The 13,174-nt window shown below is 36.9% G+C and overlaps 1 protein-coding gene across 1 annotated transcript in view; it reads right to left on the reverse strand.

The window, feature by feature from the left end:
• Positions 1-12,009, reverse strand: part of KAT2A (lysine acetyltransferase 2A) — a 29,589-nt gene extending 17,580 nt beyond the window's left edge. The window contains exons 1-8 of the mRNA XM_015810459.1: positions 11,580-12,009; positions 6,414-6,537; positions 4,751-4,896; positions 3,844-3,933; positions 3,408-3,589; positions 2,268-2,459; positions 1,395-1,501; positions 30-140 (exon numbers count right to left, since the gene is read on the reverse strand). Coding sequence (XP_015665945.1) covers positions 30-140; positions 1,395-1,501; positions 2,268-2,459; positions 3,408-3,589; positions 3,844-3,933; positions 4,751-4,896; positions 6,414-6,537; positions 11,580-11,948 — 1,321 coding nt within the window. The 5' untranslated portion in view covers positions 11,949-12,009. The remainder of the gene's footprint in view (positions 1-29; positions 141-1,394; positions 1,502-2,267; positions 2,460-3,407; positions 3,590-3,843; positions 3,934-4,750; positions 4,897-6,413; positions 6,538-11,579) is intronic.
• Between the last annotated feature and the right edge of the window lie 1,165 nt (positions 12,010-13,174).

The raw sequence follows: 13,174 nt of genomic DNA on the forward strand, positions 1-13,174 counted from the left end.
CATTCCCTTGCATCTCATAAGGATTTTACCTGGCACAGAATCCAGTGAGCTCCCATCCAGATTAATAGATGCCAAAGATGAGCTGCAACTTAGAGATCTGTTGAACAAAGGAGTGCTAGCTGCAGGAACAGTACTGATAGCTACACAAGAAAAAGGAACAGCAATAGTGTATGCATTAAAATATGAAGGCTTTATGACTTAGGGATGCTGATGAGATTGTTCAGTTCCTTAAACTTCTGCACACAAAAGCTTATTTCATTTTTATCCCATCCCTTCTGCAAGAAACTCAGGATAGCACACATGAATTTATCCCATGCGGTGCTTGCAACAACCTTATTGTGAATTGATGAAGGTCCTGGGATCAAGCTTATTTTATCTGTATGGCCACCCATCTCACCTAAGTGACTGGATAGCTCATAACCGTCAGAACACCAATGTAATAAAAACAAGTTAAACATCAATCTAATAAAAACAAGTTAACACACAACATATAAAACACTGATAACTACTTTAAAACTAATTATGGTCAGTGGGCTAAGTCCAGTCTTGTGCAAGCTCAAGAAAGCCATTATAAAATCTCCCCACCATTCCAGACTCCCAAACATGGTGACAGAGCCCTATCTTCAGGCTCAATTTAACTTTTGATTGGAAATTTCATCAAAATCTCCCTACAAAACCATATGTTGTTTTCCTTCCCCAACTTGGCGATCCACCCTACAACTCTAAATTTTTCCAGTGATAAAATCACTATCTACTACCAAAGGAAGCAACCTTTGAAAAAATGTGTTAACTATAATAATGAATTTCTACCAGGGAACTTGTCTATTCACCTATCTCGATTGATCTTGTTTAGGAATGGCAGGGTTTCTCCAGGCTTGAATTCAAAATGGCTTAAAGCAGTTTCCTGGATGGTGAGATGTTTTCCTGAACTCTAAACTACCTGATTTGCAGTGATTTGGGTTTTTTTTTAAATGCCTGCTCTCTATGCAAAAGAAGACTAGTGAAACTGAAGCATTCTTGAAATCTCATTCGCAAAACTGTCTGACTTTGCTTTAGTAAGAAGGAAACTTGCAGGAATTGAACCATTGCCATAAATATGATTGCTGTTTCTGTATGTTAAACCTCATCGGAGGAGAAGGGACATAAAACAATGTAGCTCAACAACCAAATACTTTGGGGTAGAGGCTGTTTTACATGCAAAAGACCCCTACTTCAAACTTCCGGATCACCAGAGCTGAGGAGTATCTCTGGCTGTCATATCAGACAATGCCTGTCAATCAGAGCAGGCTTTACTAAGGTAGACAAACGAGCATTTCAATTTACTATACGGCAGTTTGAAACCCTTTACAGCTATACCAACAAGCGCCACATTAGTTAAAAGGAATATTACATACCTGACCGGGGTACAAGTGGAGCCCCTTCAGTTGCAGGCATAGTGAAGTCAGCTTCCCAGATTGGGGAGCTCTCCCCATAGATTTCTTCCTCCAGCATTGACAAAAATCTGGATATGAATTGGAAAGAAATTGGATCAGAAATCCAATCTAATTAATGTCAACTTATTGGCATTCAAATCCCACTTTATTATTAAAAACAGGTCAGTACTTATTCATACAGTAAACAGAACTGAACCCAATTGAATGGTGCCTAATTCACTATCTCAAATCTTACTTCAGAAACCAGCAGTAGGTAGGTTTTGTAAGCTGCGATGCCTCTTCCTTCTCTCCACTAAAAAGTGCAGGTAAGCATACTCTATTTTATATAGCTGGCTTGCAAAAAAAAAAAAAAAAAGACTAAAATGCACATTGCAATCTTGGGCTCTTATATGACAGGAACATGATATTTGAAGTATTTCAGATGATGTTGAATCACAATTCCCAGTAGCCATAATTAAAATGACCAATGATGAGAAATGCTGGGAGCTTTAGTTCAGCAAGAGCTGTAAGGTCACTGGTTTCTCACCTGTTACATATACAGGCAGAACACACATACACACACACAAAACCAATCTTTGCTTTATGGAAGCCCTTCAAAGCTAATCTAATTGAATAAAAGCTAGCTAATAGAGATAATAAAATAAAGCAAAATGGATCCATAAAGATGATTAACCCTACGACTACTGCATATACTTTCCCCGCCAACCTAAAATAACACAGCCTTGACACAAGTTTACCATCTCAAAAAGAGCTAGGCTTCACCATTTAAAAAAAATCTTTTTTTATATTCCCTTCCTACACAGTCTCTTATCATTTTCTGAATGTTTGCCTTACTTGGGGAAGTGAGTGAGAATGAGGGTCCGTTTCTCTGGCACCAGCTTATCTTTCTCCACTCGGAATTTCTCAAGCAGCTGCCTGCGAGTAACCGTGAAAGTGGACTTGAGGAGATTGCGCCCAAAGACCTGGGTGGTCTCATAACGTGGAAGACTGTCACAGCTCTGGGGAACATGGCAATAACACAACCACCTGGAAAAGTATGAGGTGTGAGTAGTAAGAGAGAAAAGCAAGCAGGAATCTAAGGCACCGAGGATTGTGTTTAGGATTCCAGAAAGCCTTTAGCTGACTTGCACTTGATACAAAACAAAGACTAGTTTGAGGTAAGAGAGCTGAGGGCAGAGATCCAGAAGAGTATAATATGCTTGCATAACTGATAATATCCACAGGGGACTGTTGGGAGTAGATTTAAACAGCAAATAGTCCTCAATTTACAACCACAATTGAGCCCAAAATTTCTGCTGCTAAGTGAGACAGTTGTTAAGTGAATTTTGCCCCCTTTTATTACTTTTCTTGCCACACTTGCCAAGTGAATCACTGCAATTGTTAAGTTTGTAACACGATTGTTGTGACTTTGGCTTTCCCCATTGACTTTGCTTGAAATGAAGTCATAAAAGGTGGTCACCTGACATTGGGACATTGCAACCATCATAAATATGAGTCAGTTGCCAAGTGTCTGAATTTTGAAAACATGACCATGGGGATGCTGCAATGGTTGTAAGTGTGAAAATGGTCATGTCGCTTTTTCCAAGCGATCACAGACGCTTGGCAACTGACTCATATTTATGATGACTGCAATGGTCCAAGGTTATATGACCACTTTTTGCAAAGCCAGTGGGGGACTATTGTTAAGTAATTTTCTAGGTTTTCCTGAACCACAACTCCCAATAAACTCTTGTGCTTGAACAAAATCAGGATGTTCCTTGCCTCTATATTACACAAAGAAAATAGCTCTAGAGTTTGAAGATTTTTTTTCCTCCTAGGGAAAAAATAACTGTGTTCTGTATTTGCTAAAAGCCGTCTCTCTAATCACCATTATATATATGTTAGACAAAAACTAGATCCATAAAACAAGTGGTGGAAAGAAATATAACTTTATTCTCCCTTTGTTCTCCCCTCTGCCTTGTTTCCTAGGCTCACCGTGTGTAGTTGACTTTGTATGTTGCCACATCATCATTTTGGGAGCGTTGGCGGAACTGGGATGGCGTTTCTAACTTCCAATAGTTTAGGCAAAGAAGAAACATTTTAGAAAGCTCAAACATGGTCTGTCGCTCCTTAGGGGGCAAATGGCTGAACTTGTATTGTACAAAGTTTAAGACACCCTGGGAGTAAAAATCAGAAATAGCAGGTATTTTTAGCAGTAGGAAAAAATTATTACAGCTCATTAATTTGCATTTATCTTCTATTTTTATTGATTATGTTTTTTAAGAGTCTGGATTTTTTATTCATGTCAACTGAGATTGAAAGGCTAGGTGCTTTCTTCATGATGCCTGTTTTTCTGCCCAAGGCAACGGGAATCAGACTTGACTTCAACATTAGGATAACATCTTACATCTGCAAAAATACAGCATCTTACCTGCTCAATGTTTGGCTTCTCAAAGGGGGGGCTTCCAAGGGAGCCCTCGACGACTGGACGGCTCATCTGTAGAATGCATTTTCTTAGAAGCTTCCGAGAAAGAAAAGCAAATCCAATCTCAATATCACATATTATTTCCAGAGGCTGTTTTATAATCTGATTCATTTGAAATGTCCAAGGCAGTGGCTTAGAAAGAAGTGATATGCCTACCAAACTCCAATTATCATGTTGGTAGTTTAAAGTCAACCATTGCCTGCATCAACGAAACAAGCAAAAAGGGTGTAAAATTTTAAAAAGTCAAGGGGGAGAGCCCAGGGGAAAATAAAAAAAAACTTAAGGAAATATAAAGATCATTCTAATATAGTTCTATGGGAAGGCCAAAAATTCCAGAAAAAAATCCAGTGCCTTATTTTTCTATAGAAAAAAATTACATCCCTCCTTACTGTCTATAGAGTTGAGTTCCTTGAGCTTCAAAAATGTGTTTAAGTATCAATAGATTTTAATACCTTTTTTGCTTGTGTAATATAAGATGGATGTTATTGCTATTAAATGGTAAAAAGTTCTAGATAATATAACATACTTAAAACAGTGAATGTGCTTTCTTTTTTCCCCTCAAATATTTCAGGTCAATTCTTGATATGTTCTATAGTAGTAGTAGTAGTAGTAGTAGTAGTAGTAGTAGTAGTAGTAGTAGTAGTAGTAGTAGTAGTAGTAGTAATAATAATAATAATAATAATAATAATAATAATAATAATAATAATAATAATAATAGCAGATCACATTAGCAAGGCACTTCATAATACTGATCTACATAATAATGGCATAACAATGAAAAATGGCTGATTTAGGATAAGTTGACCTCAGATAGGCTTCTATCCCAAAGATGCACTCTAGAATCCTATCTCACCTTGAACAAGTAGAAATAAACTTGTTTGGTATCTGTGTCTTCCTCTTTATGCACAGACATGAAGAGGTTCTCCACATCTACCACCATCCCCAGAAGACGGTTGATCTCTTCCTCAGAGACATTCTCCAGATGAGAGACATGGTCAGCTAAAGGCAGGTAAGAAAATCAGATCAAGCTTTGAATTTCATATCTTTAAACTAGGAGCCTTGTTGGAATACGAATGAGGTTCACTGTCCATGAATGTTTCTCTTTGTCTAGAGAAAGTGATAGAACTGATAGAAAACGGACAAAAAACAACAACAGTTGATTACTCTGGTGACCGTGGTCAATCATAAAATGGCTACATAAATATTGCTCATGATATTACAGGTTATCTTTTTTTTCTTTGTGGAAAAGTGCATATAATTTTATCTAAAGCAATAAACTGCACCTATCCACCATTTCTATTTTTAAGAATGCTTACTGGAATTTTATGTGAAGCACAAAGGTATTTTTGAAAATAAAGACTCTGGTGTTTTATAACTTCCCAATTTCCCATTATAGTCAGGAGTCTTGTTCTCTTAACTAATCAGAATTTTATGTCAAAATCAGTTCTTAGCTTATGATTCTGGCTTAGGCTAATCACTTCCTTTTTTAATTCAACTTGGAAGATTATTGAAAGGAGAAAAAAATTGAGAGTATATATATATATTGGCTCAATTGTTGATGAAGATTGGTATAAAAAGTATTTAAATTATTCTTAAAAAGCCCCCCCCAAAAAATTAACATGACAAGACCATCTGATGTCATACACAAGTTAAGGAGGCTTTAACTTAAAAGAAAGTAATGAGTGATCTAACTGCTTCTTCTCTAAAATAGGTATAAAAACAAAATCAGACATATGCAGAATTCCACTGTCCCCAAAAGCCCCGTGCTATTGTCTACTATGGATCCTTCTTTCTCATTTTTTTACCCTTGTGTTTAGCCCTCAGTGACCACCAATTGATTTCCCACTGCTCCTAAAGTAGTATTTTTCAAGAAATAAGCAGTATAGGAAGGCAAACAATTTTTTAAAAAAAACTTTAGCTAGAAAGTCATAAAAAATGAAGGGAAACAAATTCCATAACACAATCCAATCAGTTCAAGTTTATCACTACAAACTTTTCAAAATTACAGCCTAAAGTTTATGTAGCTGAAGAACAGTAAACTAATATTTTACTGCATAGGAAGATCTAATAGCCAACTAGAACTGCTGCCACCAGCGTCAAGGGAGCTGACAAGAGAACATTGCTTGTGAAAGAAGCAATCCATTCAAAGACATCTTTGGAAGTCTCCATCAGGCCCAACCCTGAACGACATATATGGGAATAGCCAATGTCAAATTAAGATTTTGCAATCTGGAAAAAAGTTTCCTACTCCTTTCACTTCCCTGCTAATAGCTCTGTATTATGGTTCTAGCAGAGAATCTTTCATCTGGCTAGCAATGTTTTACAGCAGTGCTTCTCAACTGACTGTAAACTTTCAGATGCCTGGATTTCAAATCCTAGATTTCTCTAGTCAGTATGATGCACATCTGTGCTAATGGTAGTAGACCCAATTTTGAAATCTCTCCTCCTGCTAACCGTATATTTCAGTCTCAGTGAGAGAAGACTGTGGTGGAGGTGGTAAGTAACTCTGTAGTTACCTAGTGTGTGTCCACAACTACGGCAGGGTTCACTGAGGTTGGTGACTGTTTGTTGCAAATCCATGCGGGGAGCTGTGGGAGGATTTGGGTTCTTCCAGCCATTGCACTTGCAAGAGTCATTAGCCTGCAGAGATGGGAAAAAAAACAGAGACAGAATTTAAGCTACTGAACATATAAAGCAAAGACAAAGGTTAATATTTTCATTGTCCAAGCCACCCATGGCTTTTGGAGGCGTATTCTAAGAATTAGGAGATTTGTGGGTTTTAATCAAATGAAATTTTATCTTTCTAACAGTCAGTGACCAACAAAAACTAATAATAATATTAGAGTCATTCTCATTTAGCAACCACAATTCGAACCAACAACTTAATCATTAAGCAAAGCAGTTGCTAAGTGAGACTATAAATACGCTTATGATCTTACTTCAACTTTCCTTTCCTTTAGACACCAGGAAACACCATAAATGTAAGTTTAGTTGCAAATTTACTTTTTCATTGCTGTCTTAAACAGTGAATGATGACTAAATGAGGTAGTCACTAAACAAGGACTGCCTCTATGAACAATCTAGTTTCCCAACTATGCAAAATAACTAAAAATTATATAAAATTAGTATTTTACTAAAATGTATATATATGTTTAACAATTAAAAATACTATTAAGATTACAAAACTGTAATACAGCACTGGTTCTCAACCTTTTTGAATCCATGGGAAAAATACTGAATATAGCCCTATTTCTATAGTACATTAGAAAATTATTAATTTTATATAGAACATGTGATACAAGGAAGGTTTGAAGGGAAATTATACAATTTTTAAAATAACTGCATTGTATTAAATTATACAGAATATACATAATACAATAAAATATTTTTTAAAGTAACGTGACAAAAATCTTGTGGCACAATAGTAACAAGCCCATGGTACACCTATGTGCTACTTAAGAACCACTATAGTACAGTATAACACACGTGTGATACAAAACATCAATATATAAAAAACTATAGAATATTAGAATTAGTAACCAAAACTACAAAATTCCTGTACAAGTAATCCTCAACTTATGACCACTATTGAGCCGCAAACTTCTGTTATCAAGTGAGACATTTTGCCACTTTTCTTGCCACAGTTATGTGAAGCACTGCATTTGTTAAGTTAATAACACAGTTGTTAAGTTAATCTGGCTTCCCCATTGATTTTGCTTGTTAAAAGGTTTCAAAAAGTGATCACATGACCTTGAGACACAGCAGTGGTCCTAAGTATGAACCAGTTGCCAAGCATGTGAATTTTGATCACACGATCATGGTGATGCTACAAAGGTCATAAGTGTGAAAAACAGTCATAAGTCAGTGCCATTGTAACTTTGAATGGTCACTGAATGAACTATTGTATGTCAAGGACTACCTGTATTACTAAAATCTGTGTGAACTCTGAAACTAATATTAGATCTTAAACCTTAAAATATTCATACTACAGGATTAAATGATGTGATATAAATATATACAAAAGCAATAGCAGTAAAAATTAAAATGTATGGTAACTAAAATAATCAACACTGATAGGAGTACAGTTAGTTAGTCTTCCTTACAGCCGCTCATTTAGTGACCATTCAAAGTTACAGTTGCACTGAAGAAAGTGACTTATGACAATTTTTCACACTTTTGACAGTTGCAGTACCTCCATGGTCACATAATCAAAATTTAGATCAGTGGTTCTCAACCTTTTTAATGCCGCGACCCCAACCGGTCGTAAGTCGAGGACTAAACCGGTCATAAGTTGAGGACTAAACCGGTTGTAAGTCGAGGACTAAACCGGTCGTAAGTCGAGGACTACCCAACCGGTCGTAAGTCGAGGACTTTCCCTGCCCGGGAGCGCCGCACATGCATGGTTCCGCCCCCTGCGCCAGCTGAGGCGTAGCTGGCAAGTGGCAGAGACGGAGCAGGCCGACCACCAGCTGGCCCAGCCCAAGGGAGGTAAGGCACCCGCCGAAAAAGGGGAAAAAATGGCGGACAAAAAAATGGCAGACAGCCTTGCTTGGCGACCCCCGTGAAATGGTTGATCGACCCCAAATGGGGTCCCGACCCACAGGTTGAGAACCACTGATTTAGATGCTTGGTAACTGGCATGTATTTATGATAGCTGCGATGTCCTGAGAGCATGTGATCACTTTCTGCAATCCTCTGACAGGCAAATTCAATGGGGAAGCCAGATTCACTTAACAACCGTTACTAACTAAACAACTGCACTGATTCACTTAACAATTGTGGCAGGAAAGGTAGTACAATGGGGCAAAACATACTTAACAACTGTCTTGCTTAGCACGAAACCTTTGACTCAATTGTGATTGCAAGTCAAGAACTATTTGCATACGGATATTGCCTTTATCTGACTTCCTGACAGTGAATTCTGGGGGTTTAGTTTTTTGAACTATACAAAACATGGAAGCATTATATATGGAGGAAATATAATTTAAGAATAGTAAGAAAACAAGCGTGAACCCGACAGCGTTGTAAGTACAGTTGGGACATAAGAACACTTCAAAAATCTCTATGAATGATGGCTACAGCAGGACATATTTAACTTTTATAGAGTTACATAGACATTTATATTCCATCCATGGGCTTAAACTGATGTAATTAATATAGTTAAATAAAAATACATTAAAATAGATATGTTCCTTCCCTATATATAATTTCTCATTTCTAATACTTCTAAAAATCACACTTGTTTTAATAATTCTGACTTTAGTCCCCATCAGCCCCAGCTAACTAAGGCAATGATTTGAAAGAGTTCTCTTCCAATAATATATGGAGAGATCACAATTTTTCTCCCTTAGTATATCTTTATGTGCTGCCTCATGAAGCTACTTTATAAAGTAAATGTACGTTGAATGTTCATTATTCCAGCATGACTGCAAGAAATGTTTCTCAAAGGTCTTTGACTGTTTGTATTTTTCATTTTATTAAAAAAAATTAATAAATTGCTTTCGACATAAAAAGACTATAGAGAAATACTTAAACAATAATCCTATGAAAACTAAATTAAAAACAGAATACAATTAAGACACATCAGAGAATAAAATAAAGTGCAATCAAAAGCCAAACACAACAAAAATGTTTCAAGAATTTGCTTAATACTAAACAAAGAGGGGTCTAATCTGAACATCATATTGAGTAAATTTTGTACCCAGAATGCAGTCCTAGAAAAAAATTGTCCCATATTCCCATTAGCTTCGCTTGGTGATGAAGCCTATAATAAGATCTCTGAAGAAAAATGTAAACTCTATGCAAGTTCATACTGAAGGACGAACAGGCACTTCTCCTGGCTCCTATCTTGGGGCTTTTTTAAAAGCAAAAGTTACTGAGGGTTACCTAGGACTGAAAAGCAACCAAATGTTCTTATAAATCTGTATTAAAATATGGCAGAAACAGGTATAAAGTGGCCTACTCAACACACACAATACTGCAATATTATATGCAACAAGTGACTGAAGTAAAGATGACTATCGCTTACATTTACTTTTTCTCCTTCCTTTTCCAGGCTTAAACATTCAGAATTCTCAGCCAAGGACTTCCTTATCTGGCACTGTCAGGATTTGAATTCCAGGCACAGGACCTAACCCAATTTGGCTATTGATGAGATCAGTGAAGGCACCCAGTGTTGCTCTGAACACTGAAACCCTATGGTTCTAATCCATCATATGCACTTTGGGATGTGATTATAAGCATACAGGTGAATTGCCATTTAATAACTGACTCATTTAACAACTGTTTGCACACAACAATGATGAAAAAATAATTTTATAACCAAACCTCACATTTATAACCTTTGCAAGTCTGTAAAAATTGAAGTAAGACAATAAGCCCAGTTGTTTCATTTAGCAATTTGCTTGACAGTTGAGTTGCAAGTCCCAATTATGCTTGCTAAACAAGGATTATCTCTACACTACACCATTAGCACAACAGTAAAAACATCCACATCTAGGGGCATACAATTGTATTACAAGGGCTACTTTGCAGCAATAAATTGTCCCAGCACAAAGCATTTATATCTCACTTCTGATAAAACAGAAATTGATTTCTATTTCATTTCCCACATATACTCTTGTTCTCATAATACTATCATTGATAAAATGGTTGAATGTGATATTTCTTGAGGTGGAAAAAATGAATGCAATTTCATATCCTGTTAACATCCTGTTTGACTCTGCTACTGGTTGTTCCTACTGTATACATTCAGTCACCCTCTCTGTGTATTGTTATATGTACAATAGAGATGCACAATGCTACTGTGCAAATCAGAAAAAGATGCAGCTTCTTTAAGGGGATGCTGCAAAGTGTGTATGTCCAGCCATGCCCCCTCCAAGGCACCACACTCTGCAAATTGCCTTATAATCTGTTGAATAATCAATAACCTGCAAATCAAGCCTTCTATACAAGCTACACTATACTTTTATTTTCTCATAAAGTATTTTATCAGCTTGCTAGTTTTCTTCTCATTAAGGGAAATATAGTTAAATCTAACCTTGATAAAAGTTTTTTCCTAATCACACAGAAGTGATTTTTAAAAAATGCATTTTAAAAATGTACTTAATATATTTGGGGCAAATAAGGTAAACCCCGTGGCAATTAATATCTTGATAACTCTAAACTACATGAAGAATAGATTTTCTCTCTTTTAAACAAATAAATGTATTTTCATAAAGTAGACGTTTCCCAGGAAGCATTTGATGGATGTGATTAAAATCAATATGTTGATTTAAATTTTAAATTGATGAGGTATAGCTAAGTAAAAGATTATATGCCTTGCATGCAAAAATGTGCATGCTTTTAATTCCTACCACTGCTGGTCAAGGGACGATCGTTAGAATAGGTGCAAAAGACCTGTCTAGATTTTGGAGAGCCACCTAGTGCCCATCACAGTAGCCGAACAGGCCAAAAGAATCACCAATTTGTAGAGCAACTCCTTGTAATCCCAAAGCCGCCTACTGAGATGGGCCCAGAGCATAGGATAGTTCCCTAAATAAAATCCTGAACCCATGAACTGGCAGACAATGAGATATGGTTTTTAAGTTTACAGCATTTTGTCCGGGAGAATATCCAACGATGGCTGGTCCACACACCCGAAGGAAGTCCCAAACTCTTTTGTCTCCTCCAGGCCCCCGTACCTTGCATGCTGAAAATACTCCCAGCTTTTCCAGCTTTTTTGCCCGCGGGAAGCTCCGCGCGTGCGCCTTGCGCTGGCTCGCGCGCTGCTGCTGACTTAATCCTGGACGGACCGGGTCGCTGGTGCTTCCTCCAGCTCCGCTTCCCCCTACTACCGGCGGTGTTGTAACTGTAGAGGAGGTGGCGGAGGAAGGAGCGTTAGTCTGCGGGATCCGGGTAGTTTGCGAGACCTCTGTCTCCGCCATGATGCCCAAGACCCTGCAAGACGGCGTGGGCGCGTGGCTACCACTGAGCATGTTCAGAAGTTGGGAGGGGGCCTTTGTCCATGGGTGTTGAGCGCTGTTGCGCATGCTCCCTGATATCAGTTGCATGCTGGGGAATGTATTTTTATAGATTGTTAATGGGGAAAAGGCTGCTGTCCATTCGGAAAGCTAATACTGTATTTTTTTAAAAAGGCAAATGCAGTTTTTCTAGCCATGAATATACATACAGCGAAGAGTGAAAAATATGTAAAAAATATTTGATTTCTGTCATAATTTGCAAATTTTAGAAAATCTGTTTCAAATGAACGTCTCACCCATTCGTAAAACGAAATGAATGCTAGCAAGGATAGATCTTTGTAGGATATGAGTATTTAAAGTTTATATAATGCACTATCAGTAATTTTTATGTGTATTTCAGTTTTGCTTTAAATTAGCACTATTTGTACATTGTACCTCAGATTTCCAAACAGTAAAGCATGAGTTCTTTTAACTTTGGGTCATGACCCTCAAGCAATTTGGGAGGGGTGTATAAACTGATCAAATTTTCCCTGGGAAAGTAAAGGCATAGGAAGCCTTAACAGAGCAGAGCTATTTCTGAGAAATGACCAGTTTGTGATATGTGGGTAATTTTCAACAAAGTATTTGTTGAATGGTATGACAAAGCTAAAGATGATCAATCTATTGGTTGAACTAATAAAATTAAATGTGTGTCAGAAAATATGGTGCAAGTTATCAATCTTTTATTTTTATTTTTCTCTCCAGTCTTAACCCTCATTGAATTAGTTAAATTCATGAGGAAATGATTGCAAAAGCATTTAATCGTTTTAAGTAGTCATGGTAAACAAAGTTACAAAACCCCTGCAAAACTAAATGTTAAATTTAGAAAGTTACCAGTATTTATGTAAGCTGATATGTGCAATAACAATGATTCAATTATGTTCAACACTTGATTTATAAAAATTTATTTTTAACTCATACACAACTGAAGCTTTGTATTGAAGAGATTGATGTAGAGTCTTAAATACAAATATGCATAAGACAAAAATTGCCTTGGACACTAGCTCAGAAACAAAACCCCTTTTGCATTACCAATATTGGTAATGTTGTATATATGAAAATATTTATCATTGCTCCCCTCCCCAGTTTGAATAGAGTCTACCAACCTGTTTTGCTGATACATCCAACATCCTGATAGGGTTATAATAGCATAATATTACTCATAAAAATGATCATTTTATATATTTAACAGGCTGAATTAGTGCATTACATCTAACATGTAAATAATAGGTTAATGTAGATTTGGCATACCAAAAGCCCAATGCAACCTAGGAAGG

The sequence above is a fragment of the Protobothrops mucrosquamatus genome, unplaced genomic scaffold (genome assembly GCF_001527695.2).
Source record: "Protobothrops mucrosquamatus isolate PMUCROS unplaced genomic scaffold, P.Mucros_1.0 scaffold10, whole genome shotgun sequence".
In the NCBI taxonomy this organism is placed as follows: domain Eukaryota; kingdom Metazoa; phylum Chordata; class Lepidosauria; order Squamata; family Viperidae; genus Protobothrops; species Protobothrops mucrosquamatus.